At 41.8% G+C, this 17,866-nt stretch overlaps 1 protein-coding gene across 9 annotated transcripts in view; it reads left to right on the top strand.

The window, feature by feature from the left end:
- LOC140307421 (AP-3 complex subunit beta-2) overlaps window positions 1-15,275 on the top strand; it is a 42,204-nt gene extending 26,929 nt beyond the window's left edge. For 4 of the 9 annotated variants that reach the window (XM_072386302.1, XM_072386301.1, XM_072386299.1 and 1 more), the window contains exons 18-27: window positions 4,513-4,627; window positions 6,245-6,425; window positions 6,609-6,771; window positions 6,986-7,073; window positions 7,307-7,416; window positions 7,506-7,734; window positions 8,211-8,295; window positions 9,255-9,352; window positions 12,199-12,337; window positions 13,866-15,275. In XM_072386302.1, the coding sequence (XP_072242403.1) occupies window positions 4,513-4,627; window positions 6,245-6,425; window positions 6,609-6,771; window positions 6,986-7,073; window positions 7,307-7,416; window positions 7,506-7,734; window positions 8,211-8,295; window positions 9,255-9,352; window positions 12,199-12,337; window positions 13,866-14,052 (1,395 nt within the window). In that variant the 3' untranslated portion in view covers window positions 14,053-15,275. Of the gene's footprint in view, window positions 1-3,756; window positions 3,796-4,512; window positions 4,628-6,244; window positions 6,426-6,608; window positions 6,772-6,985; window positions 7,074-7,306; window positions 7,417-7,505; window positions 7,735-8,210; window positions 8,296-9,254; window positions 9,353-12,198; window positions 12,338-13,865 lie in introns of all 9 variants that reach the window. The other 5 variants (XM_072386300.1, XM_072386296.1, XM_072386304.1 and 2 more) reach the window with 3 other exon arrangements.
- Window positions 15,276-17,866: the final 2,591 nt, after the last annotated feature.

The raw sequence follows: 17,866 nt of genomic DNA, 5'->3' as shown, positions 1-17,866 counted from the left end.
TTCAGGAGTGACCTGAAGGCTTGATTCTGTGGTCACGTGCTAATTTTAGTCATACCGGCGAAGCCCTTTAACTTCCAGCTCAGTGTTGTGTAACTTGTCGTTTAAGTTGTGATTCAGATTTCAAGATGAAGCCACAGGTGCCATTCATGCCTAGGTTGCAAACGACCGAGAGTTTATGACGTTTCAGCCAGCTAAGTAATTGAAAAAGCCCCATTAGTATTGACTGCTTTCCAAAGCATTTCATTCCCTGCTCATGATTCTTCAGTTTCAAGTCAGGTATTCACTTCCCTTACAGTGACTGGGAGCGTATTCATGGCAAAAAAAATACATGACTTCTTGTTATGTGGAAATACAGCAGAGAGCCGATTGATTTTCTGACATCATACATCATTACTGGAACTAGGTTTGTAGTGCCAATTTCCGGTTTTCCCTCATGTGGACGAGCAGAGATTAAATTACATTCGCCTTTGACGTCACCCTAAGGTCCTGCAACCGACTTGCAGATAGCCTTTAAACACCCCACAGAACAAACTCAAAGCACAGGTCTCTACTCAAAATGTTCAAACTCGAAGTCGTGGCAGCTGGGGAAACGTCTAGTACAATTCTATGAATTATTCAATACATTTTTTTTTTTAAAGGTTAGCTATTCAGTTCATTGAAAAAGAAAAGACACCCTCTTCTAATTCTCGGGTTTTAAGTATTAGGACTGGATGATATTAAAAAGCTGTGGTCCTGAACCAGGTCTAATCTCAGATTAACAATCCATGAGGTTTAAGGTTTTCCTTAACAAAAATTGAGCGAAAATGTTGAAGCAGAGTGTGAAACCTAAGTACACCCAATGATTCAGCGGCTTGTGGAACCACCTGTTCACACATTTCTGTGTGATGTTCTCAGGAAATTTGCCTGTGAAGGTCCCTCCACAGCGTTTCTGTCGAGCTGAACTCAGACTGAACCATTGCAACGCCTTTATTTTATTTATTTTTTAGCCATTCTGCTGTTGATTTGAACTCGTGTCTGGGATCACTGTCCTGTTGCATGACCCAATTTGCGCCAAGCTTTCGCTGTCAGACAGATGGCCTCACATTTGACTGGAGGTTATCTTGGTATACAGAGGAGTTCACGCTTGACTCAATGACTGTGAGGTGTCCAAATGGTTTGGAAAATTCCCTTATGTAGCTCTAATGGAAGAGTGGTTCTCTGCCAGTGGCTCCGTGGTTCAATCTCTGGCTTCCCAGCACCACATGTCGCAGTTTCCTTGGGCAAGACACTGAACCTCCAACGCGTCCCATGTGAACGTGATGAATGTGAGGAAAAAGCCCCGTGTAGACTGTGATATGGTATAGACTAAGAAGCGCTGTATGAGCTTGTGTGTGTGAATTAAAAAGCACTTTGGGCGATCAACTAGACCAGAAAAGTGCTATCGGTAAATACGGTCCATATTGGCTTAGTTTTGTGAAAGCAAACACAAGCTGACACAGTTTGAAATGTCTGTGACAGAACAGCCGCTCCTTTTTCTTCCATTCATTTGCAGGTGGGTAATTTAAACCCCCTCCAACGCCTTCTCCTCCTCAGGGTCTGCCTCTTTTTTAGATCTGTAGTACTTGATGAGTCCTGGTGCACATTATTAAGGTATAAGAGAGTAAGCCCAAATAGCCCCAGGGCTCAGACCACACGCCAAACTGATAGAAAAATACTTTTATTCTAATACTTACATTTCCAACCGTGGACAGCTGGTAAGCTACTGATCCCTCCTTTAGGCACAATCGTCACGAGTCATGTGTTGAACTGTCCTGATACTTAAAACCTCAGAATTGAAAGAGGCTTATTTTATGTTAGCCGTGACTGTAAATGTTGTGGCTAAAATCGAGGCGTTTATGTTTTTTGGATGTTTCTGCACACCGTACACCTCCGCAGACGGAGGAGGTCGTAACCTCCAGCGAGGGGCGGATCGGCCTGCTGGGAGACTGGCGAGAGGTGCCCCCCCCCCTCATGTGTGGGAGTGCTGTGGTGTTTGTTTTGATGACCTGCTCTGTCTTTCTTTCATAGTTCTCTCTCTTTCTGGCTGTTACCTAATGTGGTAATAAGTTGTGATGCTGGTAATGACAGGATGAAATCAATGGGATTCTGCTTCTGTGTAAAATCCTCAGTCAGTTAAAGCTTGGTGAAAGCAGCTGTAAGTAGGAGAGTTTACCAGAACAGTTCATCCTTTTCCTTAAAGTCTGCTCATTCGCTTTTCCTGACGCGCTCAACCATATCCCGATGTCTTCATAGGCAGTTGTAGTTTTTCCTCCACTTTCGGGACTCCTTTTAATGTTGGCTGAACATTTCTGATTGACAGTGGGTCTCATGCAAGGGCTTTTTTGTATTCTTGTCTTAAACAGCTCCTTCTTTTTGTCCGTGAGGCTTGGTAGTGAATATATTCTAAGCTGGACACGTCAAACTCAAGCACTTGCTCATTACATTTTATCAATAAAGTGACCTAATGATCTACAGCTTAGTTTACTGGGAGTAATGATAAAGGATCTGAAACTGTTAGAAAACAGTTAATAGTGGGGGTGCAGTGTTGTGCCAACAGATGAGCAGAAAAGGAGAGCCTACAGTGTTGCAACACTGTTTGGTCTCATAGAGGATACTCATTCTCTCTGTAACCTGTAAAGAGATCCAGAACTATCCAAAAATTAATGATAGTGTTTGTCCGATCAAAAAGGGACTTTTCAAATGCATGTAAACAGGCTAAACTGACCAATAATGACACGCCCAGATAATGCAATTGCATGTATATACTCAAGCAGGCCCTCAGAGTGAGAGAATTTTACTTGGTTGAAAAAGAAAAAAACAGGAAAGACCTCAGCATTTATGAGATGACTTTTTTTTCTAACAAAGCATTAATTTTGTATTAAGTTCATGAGAGGCTCTTGCATAAGGCCCAAGCTCTACTCACGCTCCATTTACTAACTTTTCAACCAACGAGAACAAGAAGCCGTGTTAGCGGTAGAAAACGGCAGAAAGCTCCAACAGCTTCAGTTCTATCAAAAATGGAGCGAACGTCCTCCGTCGATGATGAAGATGAAGTCTGTTTGATGCTCTCCTGTCAGAAACACCCCCAAAAACCCGGCGGCCTGAGTCGGCCTCGTGGGGATTCTCTTCCTGCTGACAGTTTCTGTCTCCTGCCCTGCACCTGACTGGTCTTTCATGAAATTTGCGACATGGCTTGTGATTGTGTCACAAATGCTGTTTGATTCTGTGTGATGTGCCTTTATCTGTGTGCATTTCAAGCTGTGCCACTCCTCACTGCCGTCATTTAACCCCATGCTCAGCCCACCATGCTTTGTTGCTGGAGAAGACGTTCATACTAAATGCTTTCTGTAATTTCTGTATTTTTTTAAAAAATGTATTAATAGGCACTGAACATGACAACTTGGTAATTAATTTCTACACTATTTAATTTCATTATACGTGAGTTAGTATATACAGTTGTATATACAGTCAGTGTTAAGTTAACGTTATATTGGAGGGCTTGAAGGAACAGTTTCCCTTTGATTATTTTTGTAGCAACATATGAAGCAAACATTGTGATTAAATCTGGGGGTTATTTTCCGTCTCTGTGTTATCCAAACTGTTCTCACACCTTCTTATCTATAGGCCCTGAAACCCTTCCTGTGCCTGTTTCTATTGCTTTCCTGACTTTTTTCTAAAAACGTTTCCTTCCTTTTTCCTCATCTCCATCCCAATCTTTTTCTTTTCTACGTCTGCCAGGTTTTTGCGCTGCTTGAAAGAGTCACAACGTTAACGAGTGTGAGTCAGTTAGCGGCAAAGAGCCACACGTCCTTGAGCTTCAACCCACATAGCCGCTAAGAACCCGAGTGCTTTTTCAACTCCCTGCCTAACGTAGTTGCTGTTCTGTGCTTAGCTGAGCCAAAGCTACCTGAAACATAGCATCCTTTTCCTCAGCCTCCGCCATTAAAGAAGTGATTCTTTAAGCCTGACGTGTGTCCCTCAGACATGTTGAGATGCATTAGCAGCCCTTTGGGCTGTAAATGCTTGTTGGGTGATGTCCACACTCATTACCAAATGGCTCTTGTTAATGAGTGTGGTCATAGAAAGAGCAGAATGCCTCTTTTTGTAAAGTGTGGGAGGATAGACAGTCCTTCTCAAAGGCATCACTTCTCTTAATGGAACTGCCCCCTGTATTAAAAGGAAACCATTTCCGCCACTGGTCATGAAGGCAGTACACCTGGTGCTGATGTCTGTCTGTGTAAAAAAAAAAAAAAAAAAAAAAAAAAACCCTCCATACAATCATTAGAATCTGAGCTGAATTTGTTCTCTGACTGTCAGATCTAAAAGCAGATCTGCAGCAGCGATGGCTGGCTTCATTTTGGCTGCGTCACACCCAGGCAGAGGCATTCATGGCCACGCTAGTGTAATCTGCCCATGTCTATGCTTCCCGCTGAGAGGCTTTTCACTGAGACCGAGCTGGTCGATCGCTTTCCTGAACTCTGCTTTCTCTGCCAGGTGCCTGAATGGACCAAATGCAGCAGCCGCGAGAAGAGGAAGGAGAAGAAAGTGGAGAAGCCGTTCTACTCCGACTCGGAGGGCGAGTCCGGGCCGACAGAGTCTGCTGACAGTGGTAACTTTAGGGAAATGCCTACAGCGGTGGCGCAATCCAAACTCGTCAAAGCTAATGTCCACCTCAGATGTGTTTGTGTGTGCTAGAACGTGAATTTCTCAGAGGGTATTTTATTTTGTTTTTCTATAACATTATAAGAGATGAGAAAGATATCGAATTTCATGAAGCTTAACACTAGAGTTATTTAAAAAGCTGTACAGTACAAAATGCACCACATGGCGCCGCTGTGTGCACAATGAAGTAGTTGTTGGTGGGAATGTAAAGACTCACATCTGCGTCAAAGCTTCTTATTGAGAAATTCGAAGAATCTGTTTTTGTCGGCCCAGTGGATCATATATTGTTCTGCTGAAAGCCCTCAGATTTTAGTACATAAACACGATGAAAAGATATTTCCAGGTACAGAGAAGACGGTGAAGCAAATTATACAGAAAGATACCAGATCATTTATATCTGAAAGAAAAGAAGATGACTCGTCAGCGAGGAGTAAAAGCGTGCCACGCTATACGTATCTGGTGACTGCACTGAAACATTTCCAGTATCTGCTGATCGGTTCAGCACATCAGCTTGAACAAAGCCATGACACTACCGCTACCGTGTTTCACAGTCTTACGCTGGACTGCAGTGTTTTTCTGATGCTAATCCTTCCTTGTGCTCGCTTGTGGAATTAGAATTACCCCTGAGAGTCACAGATCTTAGCGTGTGGTGATACGGTGCAGCTGCTGTGTAAAAAGGGTCTGTGTGACCTAAACGCCGGACAAGCAGCGGTGATCTTTTTGGAGAGCAGCAGTTTGCCCCGTGCAGCCCTGCCGTGGCTGATAGTGGACTTGTGAACTTTACTGTGAGCTATCAAGAGATGCCTTCAAGGTCTCAGAAGTTATCCTTGTTTTTTTTTTGTTATCTGTTACGCACATGTCGTGAAGAACAGACTCTCATAAGTCAATGTTCTTCCAGTAAAACGCGGTGTGTGTTCACATCTCATCGTCCCACTGACACGATTAACCTCGGCTGGATTTATTTCTTCAAATGAACCACTAATCCTAAAGTTGCACACGCTTTTATCCAGTCACAGATGTTATTTTGATCATATCGGACAATATTTCTGGTCACATGTATGCAGAAATATTGAAACTCCTAACAGGTTCCCAAAGTCTAAAGCAGTGCTGTGTTCATGTAGAGAAAATCCTTTTCAGCTGGCAAAGAAAATTAAGACAAAAAGGAGGAATTAGAAACAAAAGACTTCAGGCTTTGGGTGTCAGTTCGCACCTCAAAGTTGTCTCGAGATTTGGAAAATTTCTGTGACATCACACCACAAACATGACTTCCAGCAAATTTATACAGTGTCAGAAATGCAGATAGTGGACAGGAATACGGTTTTGTTGCTACAGGTGGAGCAAAAAATGTTTTGACTCTCTTTAATTCTTTTTTGTTGTTTTCTTTTGTTTTCGTCATTCCAGCCTCAGGTGGGATTTAAGAGACAGAAAGTCTGGGAATGTCTGATCCTTTTTGTGTGATTTTTACCCCTGATCAGACGTGTCAGGAGCATCAATAACACAAAAGATAATAAAATCTGGTTATCTTTGGCGTTTGAGTGAGAAATAACAAGCTTTACCTCCGCAGAGTCGGATTCTGCAAGCGTCTCTGAGAGCGGCAGCGGCAGCGGCAGCGAGGTGAGCGGGACAGCCTCCGAGAGCGAGGAGAGCGGCGAAGGTTCTGAGTCGGAGGACGAGGAGGAGAAGGAGAGGGAGAAGAAGAAAAAGAAAAAGAGAGAATTCAAGAAGCCAGTGCAAGAGAGTGCAAGGTACTGCAGGCATGTTCACCGTGTTTCATCGCTGTGTTTCCAATGAACAGAGCTCCATCCCTACGACCTGTGAGCCAAACATCATGAGAGCGTACAAGCTTCGATATAACCGCCAGTCAGCTGTGGTCACTTCTGTGTGTGCGGCTTCTTGTGGGAATTTGGAGCTTTGCTTTCTTTTCACAGCGAACAGAGTAGCGAAGAAGATGACAGGGAGCAAGAGAGGAAGAGAAAACAACGAAAGAGCGACTCGGAGTCTGACTCTGACGATGAGGAGAGCGCATCGGAAAGCAGCCAGTCGGAGTCGGAAGACTCGGAATCTGAGGCAGAGGTCAAAAAGAAAAAGAAGGTATCGAGAGCGTCTCCACTTCTACACTTAACCCCGGAGCACAAATAAGACAAAATAAGATTTTTTTTAAAATCTGCATCTAAAACTAACCGAAAGCAAAATGCTAAAGTAAAATACTAAGCAGTTACACAGGAGAATTCATTCTTTTGACCTTATGGATTGCCCCAGTTTCAGTGCCCCAGTTTCATGACAGTTGTACTTGTTCTCCTCGCAGGCAGCTGAATCTAAACCTCCTCCCAAACCTGTCAAGAAAGAGAACAAGAAAGAGAAGAAGGAAATGTCTCTGCTCGACCTTGACGATTGTAAGGCTTTCTCCATCCCCGCAGCTTTTCTCCTCAGAGATTGCATATGTAACGACATAAAGCGAAGGCACTGAACAAGGGCTTTTTTAAAAAAAAATAAAATAAAAAATTGTTTTCGAAAAGTTACTTCACTGGTTCCTGTGGCAACCCTTTTCAAACAAGAGCTTGGGAAATATGTGTACTGCAGTGGAATCATGTGGAGAAGGCTTCTCTGACTTGCATCTCTTTCCCAGTTGAACCTGCTCCTTCCCCTCAAGTCACACCCGTCAACGCCTTCCTGTCCAACAGCCTTGTGACTGACTTGGAGGGACTGTCTTTGTCTGACTCTGTTCTCTCCCCAGCAGTAAGGGCCTCACACGTCACACTGTCGAACACTTTTACTCTCCAGTAACAAAGCTTGCAAATGAAATGATTTGAGGGATCTTTTTACAGACAATCGCTCCCTCCAGCACTCTGAAGAGCTTCGAGCTGCTGCACCGCATCACAGGGGAGGGCCTGTCGGTGGAGTACTGCTTCAGCCGGCAGCCGTTCAGCCCCGACGCCAACATGGTGGCGGTGCAGATGCAGTTCACCAACAACTCCACCTCTGACACCAAGACCCTCCACATGGAGGACGTGAAGCTCCAGTCAGGGATGAGGGTCAAAGAGTTCCCAGAGATTGGTGAGTTCATGTAGCCTGAAGAGGTTCGGTGCACTGCTTTCTGTTATTGTCATTAACAAAATCTAAAGTGTACAACCCTGCCAGTGACCTCTGGGAGCCACGTTGTTCGTTATACCAGATTAAATGGAAGTATTGGACAGTGACATGTCCTGGGAGCGTGATTATACAGAAACTTTCTCCCTATGTTTGAGCAGGTTTTCCCCAAACACCAAATTGTCTTGGAGATGTGAGCAGCTCTCGCGTTTCCACTTGTGTGGAATGTGGCCTCAGATCTAAGACCTCAAAAATGTCTCAACATCTTATTTGCATCCTCACCTTGTTGGTGCTTTTCGAGCATCCACGCTGACTTTGCAGAGTTTACTTAATTTTCGAACACTGCAGCAAAATCCCTGAAGGTCAGAGGAGCAAAGACTCTCGTCTAGTTTGCTTCCTGTATTGGTCAACACTGTCATCTTTCCTCCTCTGTGTGTCGGCAGAGTTGCTGCCAGCAGGTGAGACGGCCTCAGCAGTGATGGGCATCGATTTCTGTGACTCAACGCAAGCGGCAAACTTCCAGCTGTGGTGAGATGAAAATGCTTGTTGTGGAGCGCCGACTCCCATTCAGAAACAAAGCTGACGTTATAACTGACGCGGGCGGCTTTGCAGAACTTTAAAGGCACACTTCCACCGATCACTGTTGGGCTTTTACGGCTCTGCTTCAAAGCTGTGGTATTTAGTTATCAGACAGGTTTCTGTTCATGTTTTTGATCTGCATTTCGAAGTGGCGCACGAGAGAAGCTTGACGAAAACAGCAACATTTGAGAAAACTGCCCCGGTTTTGCTTGAGGGAACCTTTTTCTAAAAAGAGTTGTGGTGCATTAGGGGAGATACAGATAAGTGCATATTGTGAAATAAACACAATATATCCGAGTTTAGAAGAATTCCTGAAAACCTCACTCCATTTTTTTTCCCGTGTATGGCCAAGCCGACTGTCTTTGAATGCGTCCTCAAAGTCTACATTTAAACGACTTTGCTGCCACCTGCTGACGACATTACAAAGACACTCCGAGCCAGTTGATGGAAACAATAACGACGCATTTTTTCTAATAATCAACATTATTCCTTGACTAGAACAGAGAATGAAACAGAGCAAATCAAACAGCGAGAACCAGGGAGTATTTGTACTGGGTTGAAATATGCACTCCAGTGTTCTCATCCAGGTGTGTATGACAGGAACATGAGGAGTAATCAGCGAAGCCCAGAAGACGCAGGAATTCTAACTAACAGAAATGTATCCAAAATAGACAGGAAGTAACATTAGATAAGATACATCACATGACTGACAAACAAAACCACAGTTAATACACTAACATTGATATATTTTCTATTTCCTCGTGTTTCCTCATCTATTTCATCATTGTTACTTTACCAGGATGTGTGCTCTGCGTGCAGTCAAGCAAAGCAACGCCGAGCAGTGAAGTCGATTTAAAAAAAAAAAAAAAAGGTCAAAAGTTGCCCTGACCGCTGTTTTTGCTTTGCAGCACTCACGCCAGGAAATTCTTCGTGTCGATCCAGCCGCCGGTCGGGGAGCTGATGAGGCCCGTCTTCTTGACAGAGAACGAGTTCAAAAAGGAGCAAGGTTGGTAACAATGCAAAATGAAACAAAAGGAAATAACACCGACGTCTTAAAGCATGAGCTCTGAATCTTATATCTCTGTGTTAATGCCAACATTTTACAACATTTCTTTAAATGCTGCACACACCCGATTGAGAGGATTTCCTTCTCGTTGATACGTTATCGCTTCGAGATCCATTTTTTTATGTGTAAATGTGCTTTGAAGACACTGTTTCTTATAAGCTTGGCTCACAAACACTTGTTTTCAACCAACATTCAGGTGTTGAGGTGTGTTTGTAATGTTTTTCCCATTTGAGCTGCCACTTTTTCAGCTATTTGCAAAAAGAGACATTTAAGAAGAAAACTTTTCTTAAAAAAAGCTCAGTCAGCTGGGAAGAAATGCGTATTAACAATGTGAGATTGAATAGATTTAAAATGGCAGCATGACCACAGCACTTTGTAGCAGTATATATCATGTTTGATGTACAGATGATTGATGATTTCTTTATGATAGATATGACATTACAGAAAAAAGCCTTGTGTTTCTTAGTCTCTTGTTCCATTCTTATTCCAGGGCTGGGAATTACCTTGAAACTGTCCATTACAAACCAAAAAGTTTGTGATAGACAGTGTCTGGTAGCACAACCACAAACAAGAGCTACCAGCATGTTTCTGATGTTCATTAATCCATCCTGAATAACATTGAGCAAGTTCTGAGCTCTTAACATACATATAGTGAGTGTTAAAACATGTCATGTCCTCGGTTCCTGCCTCTTCATACTGTCCCCTATAGAGAAGCTTTTAAAGAATCTAGGTAAGTTGGCTTTGATAGATTTGTTGCTCCCAGCCATCTCCATGCCCACTGGCCTTATAGCAGACCTCAGACTCCCACACCCCTCCACCCCCTCTTCCCCCAGACCTGCCCCCTCCTCCTCCCTGCATTGGTTATAAACCCTGAGCTGCATCTCCAGGCCTGTAGCTGCAGACAGACTCACCTGCGCCAACCTGCTGCTCACACTTTGCTGCTCCACCGGGAATGACTGGAAATGCTCATCCACTGATCCCAATTCACTCCTCTTTGAGCACCATGAGAACATAAAAAAAAAAAAGTACAACATCTGCTTCACAGCACTTCTCAGACTGCCGATCATGCTGTGGGTCTGTTGTACGTCTGGTTTAATGAGCACTGATTTGTTTTGCAGGTCAAAAGAGGCCTTGATATCTGGTTCACAGCAGGCTACATTTGATTTAACAGCAATGATTAGACTCAAAGTAAAGATTCAGCTCTTCTTTGATCAAAAGTTCGATCTAGGAAAAACGTCGAGCATTCCCTGCTTGGCTTTTGTTCACCCGAGAAAATTAGGCCAATCAATCCAGCACTCCGGACAAAAACAAAGTCCAACATTCATACTGTTCAGTGCACCAGAAAATGATGAAATATCTTGCATCGTCTTGTAAATAACTCGTCAAATGCAGTATGACAAAAGTCCCAGGATGTCCTGCTTCCTTCTGTTGCAATTAGAAGCATTCAAGGCAGCATGGCTTTCTGGCTTCACTGCATGCTCAAAGGGAATTTGAGTTGTTATTCATTCTTATCAGGCTTTTCGGAACCCTTTGTGCTCGAGTCGTCTCACATTTTTTCTTGTCAGTTGTCGCGAATGTGCGAGCGAGAGGGTGAAAATTCAGGCGCAATGTTACGTCAAAGCAGTTTCCGAAATGCACGGCACGCAAGCAGTGTGCAGTTTGCAACAGCTTGCATTACATGTTGACTGTAGAAAGAAAAATCTCTGCAGTTCAGTGAGCAGGGCATGTTAAGCACCTGGATCCTTAACGACAAATACTACCTGAGTCCTTCAAAAGGTTCCTTGGCCCGTGGAAACACACTTTATCTCTACTTATGCTACATACATATACAGTAAATAAATATGTGTGGTGGCCAGTTTTAAAAATTGGAATATTTGTACTTAAATAGTAGATATTATCATGTGTAATTTAAATCATTTTTTTTTTGCTTTCCTGTCTCGTTAGTTGTGTGAACTCTCAGATTTCTTGTTGGCATGGAGCTGCTGGTTTATTCTCCAACACGTGAGAAACTAGGTGCAAGCAAATTTCCTACGACCCAAAGCGATGTCTTCAGGTTGCTTTTCCCTGTGAACAACTGTCCAAAACAACGTAATCATTTTAAAGGCAGACAAGTTAGATAATGCTTTTTCCTGTTCCAGTTTTCTGGTAACTAGGCTTTACATCCAGACAATTCAAACTTTTACGCAGAGTTTTTACCTGGATGTCCAGGTGTGTTTTGACCAGCAAAGCAAGTCAAATTGTAAGTTGTATCTGGGAAAGTGTCCTCTTACACCAGAGAGCTGTGGTGCAGATAAAGGCTTCATTTGGATTGACAATAAAAAGCGGGGGGGGGCTTTAATCTCACATATTAATGCACAAATTAGCATCTTGATTTATTTCACCACTATGTTCCGTGGGAAGCATCAGTGCATTCCAGTTTTATTAGTATTTTTTAATTCCTGGTGTATTGAGAATTACATCAACCGTCTGGGGCTGTAGGAGACGCTTGTGTTTATGTAGAAATCCCCGTGTTGGATTGTATATACAGTGTGTGTGCTATATGTAATACTTTATATGTCTGAAGCTGGCAGATATCTTGAAAAATTACTTTTTCTTTCAATTTCTTTCATATAGAAATCACCATTTTAGTCTCCGCACTGGTAAAAGCCAAACGCTGTCATGTGTCGTCTTTTCTGTCAGTGACTGTTTAGCTTTTTGCTTTTTTTGCCGATGGGGGAGTAGAAACGTGGGACAGCTGACTTAAGAGTCTCTCCCGATTGATCACTGCTCTGCTCACAATTCCGCAGGTCAGCTGATGGGAATGAATGAGATCACAGAGAAGCTAACTCTGGATGTCAAGTGTCGGAATGAACACGCCATCGTCCAGAGAGTGACCGCCGCCGCCCACCTCAGCAGAGTCCCCTGTGGGTCAGACAAAGAGTGCAGGTGAGAGGATAAGAGGAAGAATCACTGCATATGTTCAAGGTTCACCTCACTATGAGTCATGCTATAGAATAGACGCAGGATCCATTGGGGGACAAAATGTTAGCCCTTCTGGTTTCAGCATGGCTTAAACAGCTTTTTCATGAACAGCAGCTAACAAATTCAAAGTCTTTATTCACCACGCAGTATATTCTTTATGCATCGTAATGTTCATAACTACGTTTTTTGTTAGTGTTGAATCGTATAATAAAGAATTTATGTTTTTCGTAACCTTTGAGCAACCGTCTTACATCTACAGAGAGCTCTAGAGTTGTCACTTTTTCTTTTTTAAACTAGTAAAATCACATTCTGTAAGTCCTTCAGACCACAGGCTGTATAGACAGAGGCATCGGACTGTTGGAAGCATCACCTTCGTTTAAAAGCACACCCCGGTGATCTTTCCGAGAAGACATGGAGCAGCTTACTCTACAATGCCAACAAATTTGCAGGCTACCATGCTAGCTTGCAAACCAAGTGAGGCAGTGGAGGCACCACATATTAAGCAGGATTCACACTAATGCAGTGCCTTAGTGCCTTAGTGCCTTAGTATTCTACTGAGATTGGTCCTGACACTTGGAATTATAGTGACAATCAGTCACGAGGTCAGACAGATGATCACTTCTGGGATTTGATTGGCAAAAGCCTCCGCTGCTGCTGGAAAAGGCTGAACTATATTCAACTTTGCAAGGAAAAGAAAGCACCAGACCCAGAATTCAATTGCAAGATGGCAACTCATTCAACATGAATGAGAATTGAGACCTTTGATGTCTGAAATGCACGTGTGAATCCAGCCAAAGAGAGTCTTCGTGGATGGTTAATCCCTGTTTGACCGCCTCCTATTTGGTGCTGTCAGCTACAACAGGCTGGGGTTATTAAAACAATTCAAGGACAAGACAGAAAGATTAATGTCCAAAGATATGCAGCCTTTATGGAAATGGAAAGTCCAAGTTGCACCTTAATTTCTGCACACTTGTTACAACAGTATGACACCACAGACAATAACAGTGAAGGATAAGACAGCAGTAGCGCGGCTTTAATGTGGCATTTTCTGCACTGAGTAAAATTGTATGGCAAAATTTAGGAAAAGACCACCTAAATCTATCACATCATGAAGTGTAAAATTCATTGCCACTGCTCACGCCACATGCTGTATTGTTTAGAGTCAGGGTGTTCTCTGGTGAGGTCAACAGCTGAAGATGTTTGTGGAAATCTAAGACACAGTGGCGTCAGATCGAGGTTGGGATTTGGCGACGTGCGCACAGAATGTTATCAGAAAGTACGAGTGAAATACCACAACCCACTGTCTTTGGGAATTCCTTGTATGCTGCTGTGTGACATGCATGTGTTGTCTGTTCAAACCTTCTAGCGGTTAAGATAATTGTAGGGCTTCATGGTCCATTCATGGTCTCACCGATGTGTGTGTGTGTTTGTTTGTATCCTTCTTATTCTTTGGCTTCATCTTTACTTCCAATCTTTGCTGCTTTGACCTCAGTCCTCCTGTTCCTCCTCCTGATCATCCTGTCCACAGGTTTGCTGGCAGGACGGTGACCAGCAGCAGCTTGGTGCTGGTCACTGTGGCAACCAAAGAGGAGGGCGCCGCTCAGCTGATGGTCAACTGTGAGAAAATGGTGATCGGCACCATGCTGGTGAAGGACATCCTCTTGGCTCTAACACAGTGATATGAAGCAGTGACCGAGCTTTGAACTACGCCCCCTCCCTCCCTGTCACTCACAGTCCCAGCTCCTGCACTCTCCTGCAAGCCGTTTCAGAGAGAAAGCTTCCAGAATGTTTTGTGTTTAAGTGCCCTAAACCTTCAGAAATGACTCCTTAGAACACCGAATGCCACAGCTGGAACTGGATGACTGTTAGACAAGGACAATGTTGGAGCTTAAATGTTTAACGCCAATATTTAAAGATGCTTTGTAACAAATCCTGCTTTGTCGGAGAGCTGACTGGGTTTATTTTTTTAGTGAGGAGTCATATGGATGATTTGTTTTCAGGAAGTTGAAGTTGAAGATCAGATAGACTTGAAGGTTTAGCTCATTAATTTTCCGCTTTGAAGGAGTAAATGCAGTAGGTAATACAAGAAAAGTACATTACACAATGTATACCCTAAAAACAGGTTGGTGCGTAAAGAAACAAACTAAAAATAGGCTGTAAAATTAGCATATTTATCTGTTAACAGCCATTCAAGTTTACTGCAACAGACCATATAAAGAAGATTCTCGTGTTGTATTCTGTATATTCAAGAATTTGCCTTTCTTTCAAAGTGCACGTTAATTACAGAAATTGGGGCACTGATGAAAACTGAGGGTGTATAAATATTGTTGTACTGCAACATGTACTACAGTACTACTACAAGGTACGGTGTGCCTATGTGCGGGAGTCATGACACTGGTTACTGACCCGAAAAACATGAACTAACTCATCATTGTCTTTTTAACACTTGACTTGAATTTTTCAGGGAGCACATTATATAACCAACAGTCAATAAGTGATTACAACAGCGTTTTACAAAAAAATAGTTATACTTTTTTTTTCTTTGGTTTGAGAATAAATTCCTCCCAAAAGAAAAAAACAAAACAAAAAAAAATAAACAGTGGTTGCTGAAAAATTACTCAAATGCAATGACAAAACAAAATGAATCAAACAAGTTTGTCTACCTGATGTTTTTCATTTCATTTTAGCTGAATATATGATTCATTTGATCTTTACATGTCAGAAAACTCAAATAATTTTAATGTTTTTCTTATTATTTCCACTAAGTTCAAAACTGAAGCTTGTTTACTTTTGGTAAATGCAGTTGTCTTTTCACAAAGTAACACAAGAATGTCAACCACTAAATCTGTAGCTGATAAGATGGTTAGCACAGTTTAGGACAGCTAGCTTTCGTCTGTCTAAACATAACACAATTTTCTGTTTTTAAACAGATTCAACACATCTGATTTAACATTAATATGAGCATTAGATGCAATGAAAGGCTGATTTGTTAAATACAGACAGAGCCAAGCTAGCAGTTTACTTCCATTTTGTCTGTTGTGTTAAATTGTGCTAACTAGCTAACAGGCTGTTAGCATTAGCCACATTAATCTGACAGAAAGGGTGGTATCAATCTTCTCATTTGACTTTTGGCAAAATAGCAAAGAAAAACATTTACCAAAAATGTCAAAGTATTAATTTGGGATTATAATTATTTTGTCTTTAAATAGAGGAACTCAATTTTAAGGAACAATTCTTCATGACTTTCATCATATCTTTGTTTCAGGTCAAAGGTCATATTATCATTTGTGAATTTATTTTTGACTGATGGAAAATGTAGCAGTTAGGATCATAAGGAGCATGTTGCTGTTTTTTTTTTTTGTTTTTTTTAACCTGTTGCTCTGTCTGCCATTTAATCTGAAACCTCCAGTCACTGCAGCACAATCATAAAGAGGAATGTAAAGACGAAGAAATCATACATTTGTTGTAAAATGCAATTAAGGCTGCTTTCACAGAATCCATTTGGCAAAACACAATCCATGTTTGGTCATTATTTCTATCTGCATCGGCTTTCTAATATCCAAAGTACAGTTTATCATACCCTGTGTGTGGTTGTGAAATGTAATCCTGAGGTATTACAAGTTTATTTATTGTACAAATAAAAGTACAAATGAAACCCTTGTGTGTCCTCTGTCTTTTATTCTGCTGAACAGCATAAAGACATTCACAGCATCACAGTGCTTTTTAGTAGCAAAGAGACAAGCAATTATTCAATTATTGAAGGAATAGTAAACATGTAAGACTGGCAGGGAAAATGGAAGCCTGTTTTATCAAGTTGGACACCCATCTGTGTGTCCTCTTTGTGTGTATCTATTAACTTAAAACTTAGAGAACAATTTTGCATGCACTACTAATGTATGATTTTGAGGTAACGTCAACATGTCTTTTCAATTTTTTACAAAACATTTATCTTTAGCTTTGTTTTGGGAAACACTGAGTTAAACGACCCAGCATGGTTAAAGAAAAAAGAGAACAAAAAGGTCCACCTTTACCAGCATCAACTATAAAAGACTCAGATTCAAAACCAAAAGTGTCATATGAGAATACAATCATCACAGGAGACATCTTACTAGAGGAGTAGACGTTTTTTCTATCAGAAAAGTTTGAACATTTTCAGGAGACCTTTCACTCTGCCATATACATTAAATTCAATTAGTGTCTCTAAATTGTCCTTAGGAGTTAGTGTGAGTATGGATGGTTGTGTGTCTCGTTTGTCTCTGTTTACCCTGTGATGGACGGGCAACCTTTACCAGGATGAACCCTGCCTCTCGCCCAACGACAGCTGGGATAGGCTCCAGCCCCTCTCCGAACCTGAGTTGGATCAAGCAGGATGGATGGATGTTCATTCACTTCAGGGTTTTTTTAAGGCTATCTAACTGAATGGGACAAGGCAGCACCACTTAGCAGCATGGCTGCGAGATCTGCATCAGTCCTGCAGACTAAACCTGTCTCTCTATCTCTGGTACTGTTTGCTTCTCAGACAACAACAACAAAAAAAGGTTTACTTGAACAGATGTGATGAAAATAAAAAGTGGTTAGAATTAGATCTGGCATCCAAGATTATAAAGTCATATGATTTCTAAAAAAAAACTTTTTTTTTAAGTGTAGTTGAAATGAAATTTCCTGATGAATGTGGCATGAGGCGAAAAAAAGGATTAGGGTTAAATATATGTGTGTTTGTGTGTGTGTTTTGATTGATTGTAACCTTCTCTCAGTCGCCTTCAACTTGTGCAAAATGCTGCTGCCCATCTTTTAACCAACACTAACAGACGTATGCATATCACTCCTATTCTTAACTCCCTTCATTGTCCTTTATATAATTGATTTTAAACTTTCAATGTTTGTTTTTAAAGCTCTTAACGGCCTCACCCCATCGTATTTATCTGAGCTTTTAACTGTCCGTAATCCTGGTAGAGCTCTGAGGTCAGCAAATCAACTTTTGTTGGAAGTACCCAGGTCAAAATACGAGTACTGGGGTGACCGAGCCTTTTCCGTTGCTGCCCCCAGGCTCTGGAATAAGCTCCCCCCCGAGATGCGTCTTATTTCTGACCTGGGCCTCTTTAAATCTAGGCTAAAAACATACTTATTTCAGATGGCTTTTAATACCCAGTAGTATGGTGAATTTTGCTAAATTTTGCTGTATTTTATTGCGTTTACTGTTATTTTATTGTTTTGTACTTATTCTTTTCTTTATTTATTATCTGCTGTAAAGCACTTTGGTACACCGAAATGGATTGTTGTAAAGGGCTGTATAAATCAATTACATTTACATTTACATTCTTTGTAACAGCTTGTTACCATAGAAACGAGGAGGAGGAGCTTAATTTGTTCTAATGCTGATATTAGTAGAACTCTTTATGATGTCATTCTCTAGAACTCTACTACCCTAAGAGGGGACACTTGTTCAGTTCACATCAACTCGACTCTACCTGTGACACAGATCTAAGAATCTCT

The sequence above is a fragment of the Leuresthes tenuis genome, unplaced genomic scaffold (assembly GCF_036924035.1).
Source record: "Leuresthes tenuis unplaced genomic scaffold, fLeuTen1.0.hap1 SCAF_5, whole genome shotgun sequence".
In the NCBI taxonomy this organism is placed as follows: domain Eukaryota; kingdom Metazoa; phylum Chordata; class Actinopteri; order Atheriniformes; family Atherinopsidae; genus Leuresthes; species Leuresthes tenuis.
Note: the sequence above shows the minus strand (reverse complement) of the source record. Positions and strands in the feature narration are given on the sequence as shown.